Source organism: Callithrix jacchus, chromosome 10 (genome assembly GCF_049354715.1).
Source record: "Callithrix jacchus isolate 240 chromosome 10, calJac240_pri, whole genome shotgun sequence".
NCBI classification, from domain to species: Eukaryota; Metazoa; Chordata; class Mammalia; order Primates; family Cebidae; genus Callithrix; species Callithrix jacchus.
In genome coordinates, this window is record NC_133511.1 from 37,436,655 (window position 1) to 37,456,923 (window position 20,269).

General features: G+C 37.2%; 1 protein-coding gene across 12 annotated transcripts in view; it reads right to left on the reverse strand.

The window, feature by feature from the left end:
• Positions 1-20,269, reverse strand: part of YAP1 (Yes1 associated transcriptional regulator) — a 120,839-nt gene that overhangs the window by 14,631 nt on the left and 85,939 nt on the right. For 3 of the 12 annotated variants that reach the window (XM_003734140.6, XM_002754639.7, XM_009007180.5), the window contains 2 exons: positions 12,795-12,976; positions 9,331-9,378 (listed from right to left, as the gene is read on the reverse strand). In XM_003734140.6, the coding sequence (XP_003734188.3) occupies positions 9,331-9,378; positions 12,795-12,976 (230 nt within the window). Of the gene's footprint in view, positions 1-9,330; positions 9,379-12,782; positions 12,977-20,269 lie in introns of all 12 variants that reach the window. The other 9 variants (XM_009007184.5, XM_009007179.5, XM_009007178.5 and 6 more) reach the window with 3 other exon arrangements.

A 20,269-nucleotide genomic window follows, 5' to 3' on the forward strand; every position in this document is an offset into this window, starting at 1 on the left:
AGGTTAAAACTAGTATCATAGGCTGGGCATGGTGGCTCACACCTGTAATCCCAGCTCTTTGGGAGGCCGAGGTGGGCATATGATGAGGTCAAGAGTTAGAGACAAGCCTGACCAATATGGTGAAACCCCGTTTCTACTAAAAATAGAAAACTTAGCCAGGCATGGTGGCATGTGCCTGTAATCCAGCTACTTAGGAGGCTGAGGCAGGAGAACTGCTTGAACCCGGGAAGCAGAGACTTCAGTGAGCCAAGATTACACCACTACACTCCAGCCTGGGAGACAAAGTGAGACTCCATCTCAAAACAACAACAACAACAACTACAAAACTATTATCATGCACAGACTAGACTCTATATTTTTGCTGCTTTGAATTTGGCCACTATGTTTGTTCAAAGCTGTGAATTTTTTGTTTTTTAGTCCATTTAACAACTTAATTTCTGTATCAACAGACACTGCAGAACCATCAATGCACATTTATAAAGAAAGATATCTTAGAGATGTCAATAAGTAGGGAAATCATTCCACGTTACCTAAAGAGATATCTGACCCCTTGAAGGGCTATGAAAACACTTTTGTCATCAAACCTGTATTTGAGTCATGACTAAGAGTAAGTAACCTAAGGATTCACCTCAACTAGACTTGAAAGAATAAAAAAAAAAAAAGCCACTCTATTTACTGGTGGCAGGAGTGTATGTTTATTATTTATCAAATAGGGAAGACTATTGCATGAAAAATATAGTCAGCCTTTCATATCCATGGAGCCAACAAAGTATGGATCAAAATATTCGAGAAGAAAAATGGAAGGTTGTGTTTGTACTGAATATGTATAGACTATTTTTCTTGTCATTATTACCAATACAGTATAACAATACAGTTATAACAGTATAACAGCTCTTTACATAGCATTTCCATTGTATTAAGTAACCTAGAAATAATTTAAAGTATACAGGAAGATGTGTGTAGGTTACATGCAAATAGTATGCCATTTTCTAAGAGGGATTTGAACATCTGAGGATTTTGGTATTCATGGGGAATTCCTGGAACCAATCATCCAAGAGATGACTGTATAATGTAAGAAGGCCAATGATACAAATAACATATATGCAGATTATGGATAGCATACTAAAGGTATGAATACTCAGAAGTTTTAAAACTTTTAGTTACAGCAAACACGACTGATTAGATATTCTCAGTAAATTTTGAAAAGCTTTATTGATATTTAACTGATGTACAATAAATCATAAAGTACATGAATTCATGAGTTTTAAAATGTGTGTATATCTGTGAAGCTGCCACTACAGTCAAGATAATCATCCTCGGCTGGGTGCAGTGGCCCACACCTGTAATCCCCAGCACTTTGGGAGGCCGAGGCGGGTGGATGACCTGAGGCTGGGAGTTCAAGACCAGTCGGACCAACATGGAGAAACCCTATCTCTACTAAAAATACAAAAAATTAGCTGGGCGTAGTGGTGGGCACCTGTAATCTCAGCTACTTGGGAGGCTGAGGGAGGAGAATCGCTTGAATCCGGGAGGCAGAAGTTGCAGTGAGCTGAGATTGCGCCATTGCACTCCAGCCTGGGCAACAAGAGTGAAACGCCATCTCAAAAAAAAAATGTTAAAGAAGATAATCCTCCTCAAAATTTTCTCCCAGTACTTCTCACCTCTCCTGCTCCTACCTTCAGAGACAAATGATCCACTTCTTATCACTATAGTTGGTATTTTATATAATTTTCTAAAATAAAATCATACAGCATGTACTTTTTCACTTAGTGTGGTCACTTCGGGATTCATTGATGTTATATCCACAGTTCATTCCTTTTTATTGCTAACCAGTATTCCACTGTAGGAATATATTACATTTGCTGATCTATTCATCTGCTGATAGACATTTGGGTTGTTTCTACATTTTAGCTTTGTGTAGATACAAGCTTTCATTTCTCTTGGATATTCTAAAAATTAAAAAGAACTAAAAATGTTCTTAGTGTTTCCAAATTACTATTTTTACTGTCTTTCTCATTATTTTTCCAAATGATGTGGACCAAGGTATCAACTTTATATAAGGCCAAAATACCTTAACTACCAAAAATACATGATCCTAGCATCTTTTTTGCCCTCTGGGAAATTATATTGCTATTTACATGAAAGGAGAGAAATATAAGAAAGGTCAATGGCTTATGGTTGGGTCTTGGTTCCATAAAAGTCCACTAAATAAAGCAGGCAAATTCATGTTTTCTTTTATGAACCACCCTGGAAAGTTACCTCCAGAACAAACTGGGATCCTTGGTTTTACTTAAAGTGCAGACAGCTCTGATTCCAAATGTGTCCCAGATTAGCTAAGATTTACAAGCTCAATGGGAAAAGCTACCACATTTTTGTATTATTACAGAAGAAAATGAGCTAAAAATACTTGCTTCAGTTAGAAAAAAACTATTTGACCTTTGAAATACAGAACAGAAGCATGATTATGTTTTGGCTGAATGTCCTATAACTTATTTCCCCAGTTTTGAAAGTCTGTCAAACTATTTATCCTAGTTACCTTTGGGAAAACAGAAGTTTAGCAAACTTGTATTTTTAGTCCAGTATTCTAATTTTAGGCATTGTGTTCAGTATAAAATAATCCAAAAATGTCTTAGAGATAGATGTAACTTTCAACATGAAATGTTTCAACTGAAATCAGTTTTGTAGACAATCCAATTATGTCCCAAGGCTTATGGCTCAGGACATAATTGGATTGTCTACAAAAGAGCTGTGCCAGATTTACCCAATTACGAAATAATGTTGATATTCACTGAAAATGTGTTTTGATGAAATTATTGAAATATATTTGGCATTTTTTTACACAGGTATAAGATATATATAGGTTTATTTTTAAGTGTAATAAAATGGAGACTTCATATAAAATATATTTTTGATTAACAATTCAAATTAATTAGAGCTCATGCTTATCCATATTAAGATTATTTTTTTAAAGTAACTAGCAAAATGTCTAGATAACCCTGAAACAAATTTTCAGTTTTACATCTAAAATTTTTTGTTTCCTGTGGTAACTTCACTTTCACATTTACAATCCTTTGCTGAGAATACAAGGAATTATAAAGCTTACTCACAATGGAAACACATACTTTGTTCCTCCCTAGAAACAGGATGCCTTATAGGAGAAAGTCTTTTTCATGGTCACTCTCCTTCAAAATCTGAGTAGGTAAAGCCCAGAGTAGGATACATTCCAAAACTTCCATTTCACTTCTAAGATCTGCCTCCTGAAACCTTCGTTATTCAACTGTGTGCACGTTTGCGCCTGTGTGTTTGTGTGGGAGGTGGAGGTTGCTGTTTTTTGGCTAGATTGAACTACAAAAGACATGATAAGAAGGGGACAAAGGGCTGGCCTGTTTTCTTATATAAATATATGTAATTTCCCTATCCCATGTCTAGCAATTCCCTTTATCAACAATAATTTATTTATTTATCTTCCTTACTGAACCCAATGAAATATTGTGTATATGTTCATTGCATATACAGAATAATTAACATAAGAGTTAATGACTTAAGGAGCTAACCACCTAGTCAATGTTACTTTCTTAAAGCAATTCTGTCTTTAGCAAATACTACATCATATAAGAGTATATCTGTTTCTGGATAACAGATGGCACAGGGTAAAGGGCTTTTTGTGGGGAGGGTGGTAATCAATTTGTTTAAGTAAGGTTAACACAGTGAACTGGAAATCCAAATTTAGAAACGCAGAAGAACTCTAAAAATATGTCTTGTACTGATAGCAGTTTATGTCCCAATTCTAAAAATAGAAAAAAAAAAAGCGCCATTACTTCCAACTGTTTAAGATAGGGGTCTGGCCATACCCCATTTTCCAACACAGCTTTGAACTGTCATAGAATATTTTATTATTTCTTGAGTCATTAAAACACTGAGCCAATGCCTTTTATTTTTAATGTTCATGCCATTTACCAAAGAAGCTTTAACTTCAGAACAACTTTTTTGATTAAAAAAGTATACCCATAGATTTTGGGACAGTTATGATATCATAATTTTAAACTCTGAAAAGTCACATCTAAAACAGGATAGCAGTTTGGTGTTCCTAGCATTATCCTAGGATTCTACACTCTATCTAAAAGATGCCTGAAGTTAGGTCTTTTGTAATCCGTATTACTTAATCATGAACCCAAAGTTATTATGGCACTGTTCAAATAACAAGAAAGAGGCAAGTTTAATAAAACAAATGAAATAATCAATTAAAAGTATGCGGAGTATGAGGGTAAATCCTCCCTCTTATGCAACGTTTTCAACTTGTATAAGTTTTAACCCATTAAAACTAAAATATACAATATATTCATTGGAAAACATTCAACTAAACCTGGTTTATTTAATATTAGAAGTTCAAAGAGAAAGATGTTTGAAAAAGTGTTAACAGGATTTTGAAACAGCTTTCTAGAGTGTGCTAACATGAAAGACAGTTTGAAGGGAAAAAAGCCAAATACTTTATTTTTACTAAATTCAGGGAAAAAATTATTGTTGGCAATTGTTTCAAATGGCTCTGAACAGCGGTATTATTTTGTTCTTGTTAACTAAAACTGTGAACAACTGAACCTCTTCACTATTGAGAGGTAATGATGCAGTACAATATCCTCAACAGCAATACTGTGGGCTTTATCATTCATTAAGCCAGTCATTGATCCTGGTGTCTGTTCATTACTACCCATAAGGAATGGCAACTATAAATTATTCAATAGCTGCAAAATATTTACGCTGTAATTTCTATACAGATTGAAGCAATTACTTGCCCAGAAACAAAAGTAATCCCACATCATACTTTTGACCACCTAAATTGGAATTACATGGGCTACTGAGTTAAGACATCTTTATAGGGCAGTCTTGTTTTTATTTCTGGGAAGTTTCAAGAATTCTTTAATTTTTTTTTTTTTTTGAGGCAGAGTCTCACTGTGTCATCCAGGCTAGAGTGTAGCAGCATGATCTCAGCTCACTGAACCTCTGCTTCCCAGGCTCAGGCCATCCTCCGACCTCAGCCTCCTGAGTAGACGAGACTAAGGGTGCATGCCACCGTGCCCAGCTAATTTTTCTATTTTTGTAGAGACAGGGTTTCACCATATCGGGGAAGCTGGTCTCTAACTCCTGACCTCAGGTGACCGACCTGCCTCAGCCCCATAAGTGTCCGGATTACAGGCGTGAGCCACTGTGCCCTGCCTCAATAATTCTGATAAGGGCACTTAGGAATAAATCTCGCCCTAAGTCTTACAAGAGAAACGAAGAATCTTTACTGCTAAGAAAGGGGATAAGTAAGGTTTTCACTATGGGGAAAAGCTGTGAACAGAGTAACAGCAACAAGGCAGCAGAGTGCACTTAGCTAATGGAAGAGTAACTGGCTTAACTGGAACCAGTGAGGTAAGAAAGCTACTGATGACAGACCATGAGCCAGTTGCAGAGTTTAAATCTTTTTTTTTTGAGACGGAGTTTTGCTCGTTACCGAGGTTGGAGTGCAATGGCGCGATCTCGGCTCACCGCAACCTCCGCCTCCTGGGTTCAGGCAATTCTCCTGCCTCAGCCTCCTGAGTAGCTGGGATTACAGGTACGCGCCACCATGCCCAGCTAATTTTCTGTATTTTTAGTAGAGACAGGGTTTCACCATGTTGACCAGGATGGTTTCGATCTCTTGACCTTGTGATCCACCTGCCTCGGCCTCCCAAAGTGCTGGGATTATAGGCTTGAGCTACCGCGTCCAGCTTAAACTTGATCTCATAGATACTAGCAAACCACAGATATTAAGAATCATATTATTTTTCCTTTTCTGAGACGGAGTTTTGCTCTTGTCACCCAGGCTGGAGTGCAATGGCACAATCTCGGCTCACTGCAACCTTTGCCTCCCGAGTTCAAGCCTATACTCCTGCCACAGCCTTCCGAGTCGCTGGGACTACAGGCATGTGCCACCATGCCTAATTTTTGTACTTTTAGTAGAGATGGGGTTTCACACCATCTTGGCCAGACTGGTCTTGAACTCCTGACCTCGTGATGCACCTGCCTTGGTCTTCCAAAGTGCTGGGATTACAGGTGTGAGCCACTGTGCCCGGCCTTTTTTTTGAGACAAAGTTTTGTTTTTGTCACCGAGGCTGGACTGCAATGCCACAATCTCAGCTCACCGCAACCTCTGCCTCCCAAGTGCAGCTGAGTCTCTTGCTTCAGCCTCCTGAGTAGCTGACATTATAGGCACCCAGCTAATTTTTGTATTTTTATTCGAGACAGGGTTTCACCATGTTGACCAGGCTGGTCTTGAACTCCTGACCTCAGGTGATCCACCTGCCTCAGCCTCCCAAAGTGCTGGTATTACAGATGTGAGCCACTGTGCCCAGCCCAAGAACCATATTCTTAAGCATAAGAGAAGGTAGATGTGTTCACACTCAGGGGGGACTATCTTTCCTCTAAGTGCTTCTCTCAAAAGACCTAGAAACAGCAGCTAGAGGGCATTCCTAAACCCAATGGCACAAAAGGTCTCTCCAATTTACAATGGAGCTCTGATGTGTAACAAAGAGATATGACTAGAAAATATCATTAACTGCTCAATCTTACAAGGCAAAGATGTTTACAGTTTCAAAGAGTTTCTTGAGAATGGAAACTGCTTTTGAAACATAAAAATCATGAATATATCAAAGGGAAATTCAAATGTTAAGCTCTGTAAGGATGAATTTTTCCAAAATTCTGCCAACATAATGTAATAAATAAGGGTGATAATTTCCATATTTAATTAAGAAGATATATGAAGGCCTTTAAAGTTTTATTTTTCAAAATTTACATTTTGACATCACTTGGGCTATGGATCTTAGGATTTTTCATTAACTTCACCCATACTGACATTAGTGTACACAAACACAACACCCTACAACAGCACATGATTTGTTAATCCTACTGGAAGTACTTAAAGACAGCTTTATGTATTAATTCATAATAAGCATTCTGAAGTTTGGGTAGCTTTCCATATCCCACAGCATATGAGGTATATGATTACAAAATGACACTGATCTCACTATTGCTTGTTAACTCAGCTGCATTAATATCTATTAGAAAAGTAAAACTTAAAAAACCAGTAACTTTGAACAACGGTGTCTGGTGTTCATATACTGCGTGATGTCTTTACATACTCTGTTCTTTGGGGCTGAAAAGTCCTTTCTAGCTTTCTTGATTATCCTGAGAAACACTATTTAAAGCCATCTTCAACTAAGATATGACTCTTCTAGCTGGGCACTGTGGCTCACGCCTGTAATCCTAGCACTTTGGGAGACCAAGGGAGGGGATCACGAGGTCAACACCATCCTGGTGAACATGGTGAAACCCTATCTCTACTAAAAATACAAAAAATTAGCTGGGCGTGGTGGCAGGTGCGTGTAATCCCAATCCCAGCTACTCTTCAGGCTGAGGCAGGAGAATCACTTGAACCCAGGAGCAGAGGTTGCAGTGAGCTGAGAATGCACGATTGAACTCCAGCCTAGGCGACAGAGTAAGACTCCATCTCAAAAAAAAAAAAAGATATGACTCTTCTTTGTGATCTATTTCCTGACATCTACCTTAATGTTCTTTAGAAAATAACAGGATGAGAAAAATATACGCATGCTTTCTTGGTACAAATACCACCAGACTTCTTGATCTGAGCTATTTCAAATATAACCCTCAACTGGAATTTGGTACATTTACTGATAATTTTCCACAATTATGCCAGGTAAATATTATACATTGACAACTAAAGCATATATAACAAACCAATACTTTAATATCCAGCATATGCAAAGGATATTTTTAAAAATCTCTTTCAACTTTTTTGCTCTGATCTGGGCAAATCAAGTAATTACCTCTAATCTCCATATCTTAGAAGTTTTACTACTAATAAGCCTTACCTTTTCTAAAGCTTTACTATTTTTTAAAAACATCTAAGAATTCCTGATAATTTTAATAACAGTAACGATTTACTCTTCAAGTATGAAATAAAAATTCAACAAGAATTTACCAGATTCAGGGTATAAGACCTTAAGAAACAAGGAAACAATTTCAACATTTTTTGGCATGGAGGACTTTTTACCTGAATCCAAATCTCCTCTGAATTAATTTCTGCTCCTATATTAGTTTCTATTTCATTTATCATGAATAAAAGTCTTTCAGAAACACTTCAGAGAAACGGCAAAGAAAAAATGGCTTCATGTTACAAAGATCCAATCCTATGCTGTAGTTCACAGTCAAATGTATATTAGTGCTCCCTCATCATAAGAACGTCTATGCTCAACTTTGGGAAGATGGATTATTATGAGTTATCCCTTGCTTGGACTTTTGATTAAATGTAGGCATTTATGAGATAAAGAAGAATAGAGATTTTCCCTCTCATAAAATTAACTGGTCTCTATCAAGACCATATCTGACTTTAATATCATGGTGCTCCAATGGACAATTTACCAGTATCCAAAATGAGTAGAATTTTGCCAACTCCCACTTCTACAGCAGATTCTGAAACAATGCACTTATTTAGCCTAGTGCAGAATGAGCTACATAAAATGTGAGGCATTTTATGGTTGCTTCTGCCCCAAGGGAAGTACAATGATCCTCCGGCTCCAAATTTCTGCTGATCTTGTGGGCCCCAAACACACAAAACCTTTTTGGTTTCAAAAATGAGATTCTTCTGATGAGTCATTGACAAGTACCTGTGTTAGAAGAAAAAATGGCTACAGTCTTTCCTTCTAAATAAGATGCCTAAACAACCAGGGCTCCCTGGGGTTCATCAGAGAGAATCCTGATAAAAGTCAACAAGAAAGCTTGAAACACCATCCAGGCAGATCCTCTCCTGATAATTTTGATATTTTTCCTTTGGAACATCCACTAAAAAGAATTTTTCTCTTCCTGATAGTATCATGACTCTAACAAGATTTCCTAAACTAGCCTACCCAAGTAAGTAATGTGTACTGCTTTTGTTACTGTTCAATTTACTAATTTCTTTAAATCATTACACATATTATTTTAAGCTATTATAATAAAAATTAGGCATACCTAGAAGCTGATAGGATGTACAACTGAGACACAATACATTTCAAATACAGAATAAAAAAGACCTCCATGGAATCAAACAGAAATTCCCTAGGAAGAACAGGGAGGGGGCAGATTGTGTAGACTTTCTTGGAAGGGCAATGTTAACTGAGTATGTTGGTAGAAAGATGGCTCAAAGTTATACTCTGGGCTAATGTCCAATAAGGACAGGACCCTGGAATATAAGTTTCTCTTTCCTAACATCTTTTTTTTTCTTTTCCAGTGCTAAAACATCAGATAAGAGCCTACCTGACATTTTGGAGAATTTGCTGTGCTGGGATTGATATTCCGCATTGCCTAAGAGTAAAAAATAAGATGGATAAAAATTACTTTAAGCCACATGGTCTGGCTGTGTAGGCTGACTTACAAATTGTATCCAGACATATCACCATAGCACAGAATTCCCAAGCTACCCAAGAAGAAGCAGACTGAGGAAGACAGGAGCCAATGGAGTCACCATATAACAAAACTGGAACCTCAGAAGTTTTTAACAGCATTGAGGATAGAACAGCAAGACTTCAGGTGTCAGAACTAAAAAATAAAATTTGATACTGGTCACATAGGTTCTTTGCTTCTGAGTATTAGATAAAGCAGATACAATATAGTTGATGTTTCAGTGGTAAGAGAAACTGTCAATGGAAGAAGTTCACAGGAAGCCAAAAGACTTAAGATATACTGAATTTATTGTGATTACTTTAAAAAAAAATAGACTATTAGTATGAGAATAGAGCAGGTCTGTCAACTTCCACATAAGAAAAGACAACACAGTAGGTAGTAAAGATGAAACAAAAAGTTACCTTTAAAGGAAGTAAAGCTATTCTGTCCAGGACCCATCACCCAGAGTAAGATTGAGAATAAGATTTAGGAAAATTCTTCAGAAGGAAGAGTTTTACAAATAGCAGCATTTTGCCCACCAAAAAAAAAACCCGAGGATGATCTATGGCATAAAACAAAATGGCGAATGGCCCCATTTCCAGACTTTACAAATTCTTAAAAACAGTACGATTTTGACATTAGTAATTAAAAAATATTTTTTAATTTCTTGATTTTTGACAGTCTTTATTCATAGTGAAATTGAGACCTGTATTTGCTTAGTACAACTACTACTTGAAAACAACAAAATGAAAAACAATGAAAAGAGGTTCCATAAAACATACTTTTAAGTTTGCTTTATTTTTTCGATTAATCATGTAATTATATTTTTGACGGTTCTGCCTTGCTCTAACAATAGTAGATGAAAACTATTCTTCCTTTACGGTAATTTGTTACAAAGTCAGAGGTACAACAATGCTTCCTTTCTCCATCCTTCTTTATGCCAGATAAAGAAACATTTCTTTCAAGATCACTTGCCAAAAGGAAAACTTCCCCTCTGCCCTCTAAAGGTTCGCTGAAAATGAACTGATAATAGACAAATTAATAGGAGAAAAGGGCATACAAATTTATTTAAGGTGCATAAGCATGGGGAAAACTGCAAGAGAGTGATTACCTAATAACTGAGTGAGTTTCATATACTATATACTCCTCTTCACAGGGGAAGGGGACATGAGGAAAATGAGGCCATTTTGAAGGGCAGTAAATGATTTTTAGCAAGAATGAACAGGACTTAGTGCTCAGATAATGGTTAGGAAATCATTCTCTTTGGAAACTGAATGGGATCTGAAAACAGACAATAGTCTGGACAAAGTTCCTCTGAGCTCCCTAGGTGTGATATTTAATTTTTAGTCTCTTCCTCTGTCAGACAAGTTTCAGTCTCCTCTGGTTAATGAAATTTAGGGAGGGGATCAAAGGCAATTGTATTCGTTTTTGGTGGGTCTGGTTTCTATGCAGATAAAGGAACTTCAAAGAACAGCCTCATCCTGTACTTTGGGAGGGACCTTGAGGCTGCTTCGTTGGTTTGTTGAAGAACCATTTTTTGGAGTATCGTTTTCTGAGCCCCGACAAGTTCCTGACATCATATACTGGCACATATTTTCTTACTGCCTCTATCAGGGCTTACCTTTGATGCCAATCACACTAGAATTATACGAACAGATTACTGACAGAGCACAGTTTAAAGGTGAGCCTGTCTCAGATGCCATGGCTTAATTTAACTCCTGAAGTACCAGCTCCTCAAACCCCAAATCAGAGTTCAGGTGTTACTGAGTTCATATATTTTCACTGACATTCAAGAGATACCTTTAAAACATAGCCCTTTAAAAAAACAGACCTTTAAATGCCCACTTTCTGATAACAGAAATATAGAACGCACATATATATATATTTTTTTAAGAGACAGGGTCTTGCCATGTTGCCCAGGCTGGTTTCAACTCCTGGGTTCAAGCAAACCTCCTGCCTCGGCCTCCCTAAGTGTTGGGGTTTACAGGCATGGGCCACCATGCCTGGCCGAGTATGATGATTTTTAAATGTCTACACTTAGCATGCTGTGATTTAGGTGGGGAAAACATAGCATAGATACATATATTTTACATAGCTAAACAGAGTATCTCTGGAAAAATGAACAAAAAACAAAAAACCTAAAAAACTCATAGTTATTTAGGCCCCAGAGGAAAGAACCAGGGTAACAGAAAAAAGATTTTGAGTGTACCTTTACCTTTTATACACTTTATCACTATTATACCATGTTTCTGGTATCTATTCAAAAATTTTTTATATAGAAATTTAAAAATAACTACACTACTTAACAAACGATCATATCCTGAATATCTGAACTTAGATTTAACCACTCTGAAATAAGATAAAGTAAAAATTAATGCTGAGATGAATTATGTATTATGGAACATAAAGACCAACAGTACCTTGTGGAAGAAAGCTGACGGAAATGGTGATTAAAGGGGCTTCAAGCTCTCTGCTGTTATATCCTACTTTTCCCAATATAAAAAAAATCCATAGGCAGGTAATTTTAAAGCACAGTGGCATCTACTAAACTTGAAGATAACTTTTTTTTTTGGAGAAAGAGTCTCACTCTGTCACCCAGGCTCAAGTGCAGTGGCACAATCTTGGCTCAATGAACCTCTGCCTCTGAGGCTCCAGCAATTCTTGTGCTTCAGCCTCCCGAATAGCTGGGATTACAGGTGTGCACCACCATGCTCAGCTAATTTTTATATTTTTAGTAGAGACGGGGTTTTGCTATGTTGGCCAGGCTGGTCTTGGAACTCTGGCCTCAAGTGATCTGCCCACTCTGGACTCTCAAAGTGCTCAGATTACAGTCATAAGCCATCGCACCTGGACAAAGGTAACTCTCATTATGTTTTAAATGAAAATTCTTAGATTCGGTAATACTGAAGTATACTTGTCATTCAAGAAATGTCATACTGGTGTATCCCACCACATAAATAATAACAAAAGATATTTTCTCCCAAGTGATGTTGTAGAATTTCCCCCTTTCTAAAATCCTCAGAAAAACATAAATCCACAATTCCATGTACATTAAAGAGAGCATTGTTGCTTCCTTCAATTTCTGCTCAATTGCAATGACCATAGCCAAAACAGCTTCACGATACACGTTTCCAAGTTACATCCCTTGTAATTTGATCAAGGCCAATCACAGTCAGGAAACTAAGACAAGGACAGAGCTGGATAGTATGCTTCTATGTCGCTCATTTTTATGAAGACAGTATTCCTCTGTAATAAATGTTAAAATGAAATCTGCAAAACTTTAAGTAAGAAAACAAACCCCAAAAAGTGGAAGGCTGGTTTCTAACCTGTGGCCTCACCTGCCGAAGCAGTTCTTGCTGTTTCAGCCGCAGCCTCTCCTTCTCCATCTGCAGTTGCTGCAGTCGCATCTGTTGCTGTTGGTTGGAGCTGCTGCCACCCATGACACCTCCCTGTGGGCTCTGGGGAGCCAGAGGTGGTGGCTGTTTCACTGGAGCACTCTGACTGATTCTCTGGTTCATGGCTGAAAAGAAAAAAAAAATCTGTCCCAAAAAGCTAGCAAAGGAAGACAAAATGATGATTTAATTATTCAAAAGCAATTTGGGATATTCAATGTAGCTGTTTTGGGCAGGAAGACTGGAAATAACCTAAAAATCCATCAATACCACAATTAACTTAAAATTACTGTTCTCACAAGATACAAGGAAGTCATAAGAGAAAACAAGATAGTTTTAACATGCAAGGATAAAGAACGGTTTCTAAGGACTTATTAAATTAAAAGCAAAGTGCAGAAGACAAAGGTTAAAAAAAAGGGGGGGGACAAAGGTGATGAATATATATTGCATATTCAGAGGATATAAAAACTAATGAATAGCTAAGAAGCAACTAACATATTTTAGCTCCACAGATGGGAAACTAGGTGACTAAAGGACAAAGTTGGAGATCCTTATTTATAACTTCTGAAGTGTGAATGATGCAAATATATTACTTCTTATGAAATATATAAATTTAATTAAAAATTCATTCACAAAAGCAACTAAGACAAAGCATTCTGAACAGGAAAGCCCATCAAAATAATCAGGCCTTAATAATATATTCACACACACATCCCAATAAACCCAGTAGATTAAAATGATCTGATGCTTGTTTGTATCAAATTGAGTCCACAAGTATTTGGATGACACAGATTTGTCTCATTTGACACCACAGTACCCCCAGCATACAGCCTAGGTACTCAAAAGAAAAAAAATTGTTTTTTGAAGCTGTAATATATGATTTAGTGGTTAGAAATGGACTCAAGTTTTTATACTACTGTATTTCTGTCACTGATAAAACATTGATCAAACTGTGGATCAACCTCAGTGAGCAGAGTGAAGTTTTATGTGAAAATGTTAGTAAGAAGAATAAAACTTTTCAGACACATATTCAACTTAAGTTGAAATTTTGGGTCACTGTTTCTACTAAATGTTTAGTACACACTGACTAAAGAAAACCCCACATCCCAATGGCTTTGCAGTCATTCAAGGAAGAAAGAATACCAATCTTACACAACCTCTTCCAGAGCATAACAAGGAAGGAATATTTTCCAACACTTATAAGGCCAGCATAACCTTGATACCATACAAGGATATTAAAAGAAAGGAAAATTACAGGCCAATCTCTCAAATAAACCTTGCTACAAAAATCCTAAATAACATACACTGACAGCTCTTATAACTTAATGGTCTCCCAGTCACACAGCAAACTCCTCTTGACTTTTAATGTGTCCCGTTACAACAGACTGGCTGCTTGGTAAATACCATTTCTTCTTGGAGACCACTTGAGCAAAAACATCACGAGGCCGAGTCCATCCTATACATTAAACGTTTTCTTCTCTCAAGGAATTGCCTAGGAACTCTTCCATATTGTCTACTAACATTTCTTGCCTGATTCTAACTTTTTTTTTTTTTTTTAACAAAACTACTTTAAATACTCTGGGGTGAGCCCCACAGAAATAAAAAAACACTGGGAAGGGGTAACCCCCTCACCCCCAGGAGCGGCCCAGGGGAAGAGAGGCTACCTGAGGGGAAGGAGGCACAAAAGAGACCCGCTGCAGACTCAGGGCAAAGGGAATGCCATCGGCGCTAGGACCTGTGAGCACTACAGTAGTAAACGCGAGCGTGGTGGGACTGGTTCTAGGCACACAGGCGAAGTGCAAGAGGGCTGCACATGCAGCCACAAAGCTAGTTGGGTTTCTCCTTCTTGTTTGCCTTCTTCGCTTCTGCTGCACGATCTCCGACCCTGGCGGTAGAGATGATGGGGCACTCTGCTTGCCGGTGGCAACAAAAAGCCCGTCATCTCGGTGCCGTCCCTTAACCTAGTTGCTCTGCTTTTTCCTATTCTTCTGGTGGGCGAGCTCACGCTGGTTATTGCGGGTCATGGCAACAGAGACAGCTCTAATTTTTTGTTTACAAAAGTATATGCTCCCTCAGACTGACTGCCACAGGAGTAGGGGATGTATCCTAGTCATCTACATGTTCTCAATGCCTAACACAGCATCTGGCACTAAGTGTATGCTGAAAAAATAACAAACCATTTCTACATACGTTGAGTAGTTCCTCACTGAGGCAGAAAATTAACTATTTAAGATAAAAGACAATAGAGAAGTCCTACTATTAATTTCCCTTTAGATTACTTCTTTTTTTTTTTTTTTTTAAATCCCTGTCTTACTATGTTGCCCAGACTGGTCTCAAACTCCAAGCTTCACATGATCCTACTGTCTCAGTCTCTCAAGTAGCTGAAACTGCAGGCAAGCACCACACCTGGCTCAAGACTGCCCAATTCTTCTATCAGGCTAGCACAGCACTGAAACAGAACCAAGGATATTAGAGAGAGGAAAATTATACACCAATCTCTCTAACAATGCCTTAGTTCAATCCAATCTTCTCAGCTACCTGTGAATATAAGATGACTGCATTAACTTATTTCTATTTTTTCTGCTCTTACTTTTTCCCTCCAGCTTTTCTGTATTTCATCCTCTAACTTTTGAGTTGAACTTACTTCATTTAAATATTTCTTGGAAGACTTAAGTCAATAAATTTACCTTTAAGTCCTGCTTCACCTGCATGCCACACGTTTTGAAATAGTATAGTTCATGACTCTTTTATTCCAAAAATGTATAATTTCTATGATGACTTAAACTCATGTGCTATTTAGGAATATATTTTTATGTTTCCAAATATGTATTTTAAATTTTAAAGATAATTTCTGTAAACACAGAAAAGCAGAAAAATTAATACATATAATGAATCCTTGTGTACTCATCACTTTCTTCCCCATCATCAATACATGGCCAATCATTCTTTACCTCTATCCTCAACTACTTTTCAGCTCCAATTATTTTCAAGCAAACAATATAGCATTTACCCATAATTTCAGTATGTATTTCTAAAAAGGTGGGGCCTCCTTTAAAAAAAGAAAAATATAATTACAATACCATGATTACACTATCAAAATTTACCAATTCCTTAATATTATCAAAAGTCCATCGCATGTCTATATTTTCCTATCAAGAGAATTATTATTTTTACAATTGGCTTGTTCAAAACAGAATCCAAACAAGGTCCATACATTATATTTCATTCATAATCCAAGACTTCTTTAATAACATGGTTCTGTGGTTTCTGGATCATCAGGAGTACCTAGCAACTTCTTAGAAATGTAAATTCATGGGCCCTAACCCAGGGCAAAGGAATGAGAAACTACAGGATAAAGCCAGTAATCTTGTGTTTTGACAAGCCCTCCCAGTGACTTTTTGATTCATGCCAGCGCTCTGAGGACCACTGTTTTAATACATAGGTTCCTCCTTTGTTTTTTCTTTGGCATTTATTGGTCAAAGAAACTGTGTCATTTGCCCCATGAAATTTTCCACACCCCATAGTACTATGTAGCATGCTTTTCCATTTCTTGATTTGCTGTAAACAAGTTTGATATAGAGGCCTGATCACAATTTTTGGCAAGAATACTTTACTGGTGGCACTGCATGAAGAGAGAAGGCACAAGATAACTGTCTTAATAAAGATGAATCAGTGGCGCAGATGTGGCAAACCTATTGCATCCATTTTAAAAGTTACTTTCACCAGGGGTTTTTAGTAACCATTGATTTTTTTTTTTCCACCTAAACCCATTATTTCATTAGAGGTTACAAAATAATGATATCATTCCTTCCTATTATTTGAAGTTTTAAAAATAAGATTTTTCCCATATTAAGCATTTGATTGACCTGAAACATAATTTGTACAGGTAAGGCACAGAATAAATGTCTGATTCATTCCCTTTTTATGTATATTTTCAGGATGATGAGTTGGTACCACAGAATCCTCCCAAAGGTAGCCAATAAGGGTTTTTTAAAAAATCACTTTGATATTCTGCTACCTGGTGTAAAAGGAAAAAATCATTATGAAATCACAGATTTTTAAATACGTTTATGATGTGTTTCAACTCCACACAGTTATTCTGATCAATGCTCCAAGTGTGCCACATTGTGCCAGGGTAAGCCCTTCAAGTTGGGTCCTTATGCTATGCCTACAACAGGCTTGGCCTGCTTCTTTGTTTGCTTTTATAAAATGATGTTCCAAAGTCATCTAATATACTCCCTGCCCCAAATTTTAGTCAGCCTTTGTTGAAGAAGCCCTGATTTGAGTGGGAAATGGTATTTAGAGACATTATTCTGGGTACTAGGGGTACCCATTATTATTTTGTTGTTTTTATTGTAACTGTTTCTAGGTGGTACTCTCCTTCAGAAAATGTGTATTTTTAATTCAGATTTAGGATTCAAGGTTTTTACTTTGATTTTATAACTGGGTTCTAACAACATTAATACATACTGTCCTCCATACATATGCAATCATCTAAAATAACATATAATGATCACCAAAATGATTCAAGTTTCAGACTTCTTTGCAATTTTATCTTAAGATATTCCATTAAGTACATAAAGTAAAATCACCGTGCTTTAAAGTCACCTGAAATTATTTTTCTATCATCAGCCAACCATCTCAATACACAGGTGCACTTGTGACATTCTGCTTTTGAATTTCAGAGACTTGCTTTATTTCCCATCCGCTTCCTCCTACCTCCAATAGGTAACAGTTGACTGTATCAGTGTTTCCTTTAGTCTATTCTTAAAAATGCAAGCAAACATATACACATCCCTTCTTCTTTGATATATGCTAGCATACCACGGATAATTCCTTCCACTTTGCTTTTTTCTATGCAACAATATAACCTGAAATAACTTGAAAGCAGTAATTAGAGATTTTTCCCTCATTTTCATGTTGACATCGCTAGTTAATATTCTACTCAACCAATTTCCTATTCGTGTTTCATTATTAGTAGTAAAAAGTACGGCGTAGAACATGCTCATACATAATTTTGTATTTCTGCTACTATAGCGCTTTTTTTTTTTTTTTGAGATGGAGTCTCACTCTGTCACCAGGGTAGAGTGCAGTGGCGCAATCTCTGGCTCACTGCAACCTCCACCTCCCAGGTTCAAGTGATTCTCCTGCCTTAGCCACCTTAGTAGCTGGGACTACAGGCGCACACCACTACACCAGCTAATTTTTGTATTTTTTAGAAGAGAAAGGGTTTATCATGTTGGCCAGGCTGGTCTCCAACTCCTGACCTCAGGTGATCCACCCACTTCAGCCTCCCAAAGTGCTGAGATTACAGGTGTGAGCCACCGCGCCCGACCTCTGCTACTGTATCTTTGGGTATAATTCTGCATGAGAGATTGCTTAGTTGAACATTAAAAGCATAAATGATTTTGCTAGATATCACCAAATTTGCACCACTGCCTCAACCCAGGAGTTGTATTGTGATGTAGCCTCACTAGTAATGTAAGAGTGCTTTTTTTGCCCCCAAAGCCTTGCCAATTTTGAGTTCTGCCAATCTAAAAGATGAGAAATAATATCTCAGTATGATTTATTTTTTGCTACGTCTTAGACAATCTATGCACTAAGGATAAGAAATCTGTGTCTGTGATAGAAGTTAAAAATAATTTTCCTCAGTTTGTCATCTTTTTATTTTGCTTGTTTTCTTAAGAGCTTATTCTTAGCCGGGCGCAGTGGCTCATGCCTGTAATCCCAGCACTCTGGGAGGCCAAGGCAGGTGGATCGCCTGAGGTCAGGAGTTCAAGACCAGCCAACATGGTAAAACACTATCTCTACTAAAAATATAAAAATTAGCTGGGTTTGGTGGCAGGCACCTGTAATCCCAGCTACTTGGGAGGCTGAGGCAGGATAATCACTTGAAGCCGGGAGGTGGAGGTTGCAGTAAACTGAGATTGCGCCACTGCACTTTAGCCTGGGCGATAAGTGGAAGACTCTTGTCTCCAAAGAAAAAGGTAAGTGTTGGGGCGTATTTTTAGGCAAATTTACCAATCTTTGTAAAAATTTAAATTTAAATTATATTTTCCTCACTTTCAGATTACAGAGAAATTCACCCATTTTAATTAAAAAACTACAGTTCTCATTTACTTGGCAACTCAGTCTGATCCACTACGATGTATTCTGGTGTATGACATGAATGGGTCTAATTTTATCTTCTTCCATATGGCCATTAGTCCCAACACCACGTGTGTTGTAGTGTATCTTTCCTCTTGTCATCTTTATCACAGCCTAAATTTGGACATTTCCAGATTTTCTATTTTATTAATCTAACTATTCTTATACTAATACCACAGTGCTGCCTTTATGTTTATACTATATAAACATGTAAATCATATATGCATATAAACACACATTATTTAGTATGTACAATATGTACAACAGTACAACCTTAGTGATATGTTTTAATAGCTGGTAGGGCAAGCTATGTTTTTTAAACTAACTTTTTTATTATGGGTTTAAGCTTAATTGCATGGTAGTTTAAAAAATAGTCTATATAATATTGATTCTAGAAAATTTGTGACTTTTTGACTTGTTATGTGGTCAATCCTTGTAAGCTGTTTGTCCTAGGGCCAGGGCCAGGGCCAGGTCAGCTGCCCGCCTGGCTTTTCCCATTGAGCCTATTTTATGTGTCCTCTTCCTTATTAACACTTTTTTTTTTTTAATTAACAGTTCTTCTCAGGATCCAAATGGCCCCTAAACCAGGCAGGCCTTTAGCACTACCCTCAATACTTCATGTGGTTTTACTTTCTGACCTACAGAAATTTTTCTAAAATATTCATACCCTAGTTGTGTCTTTTTGCTTGTTTTATTATTTTGTCTGAAGAAGAGAGAAATGTCAAAAACATGAACTACTGCTCCATCTTGTTCAAAGCCTTATTAAGTTCATATGAGAAAAAAATATGTACTTATTAACTCATGAACACTTAGGAAACGGCTTTATAAAAAGTAAATGGGTAAAAGTTTCATTCTTATAGGTTACAGTTTAGTATTTTATAGGACAATGAATAGGGGAAAAGCCAACAATTTTTCAGACCTAAGATTTGCCAGGCACCACCAATCTTATTTAATAAAACTGCTCATATGTCATTAGCATGACAGGTATCATAGTATAATATTAAAAACATAGCCTTTAGAGTCAAATGAACTTGGAATAGAGTTGGGCATAGCAACTCACTAATTCATTTAATCCTCAATTTTCTCATCCATAACAAGGATACTGGCATCTCCCTTTGAATTATTATCAGGACTTGATTATTCTATCACACACCAGGAACAGCGGGTGCTCCATAAACCTTAGTCTCCTCTCTTCTCCAGAACAGTTCTTTATAAACCTAAAGACTCCAGCTCCTACAGACTAATTCCATACCTTGATGATTTCTATACCTCTT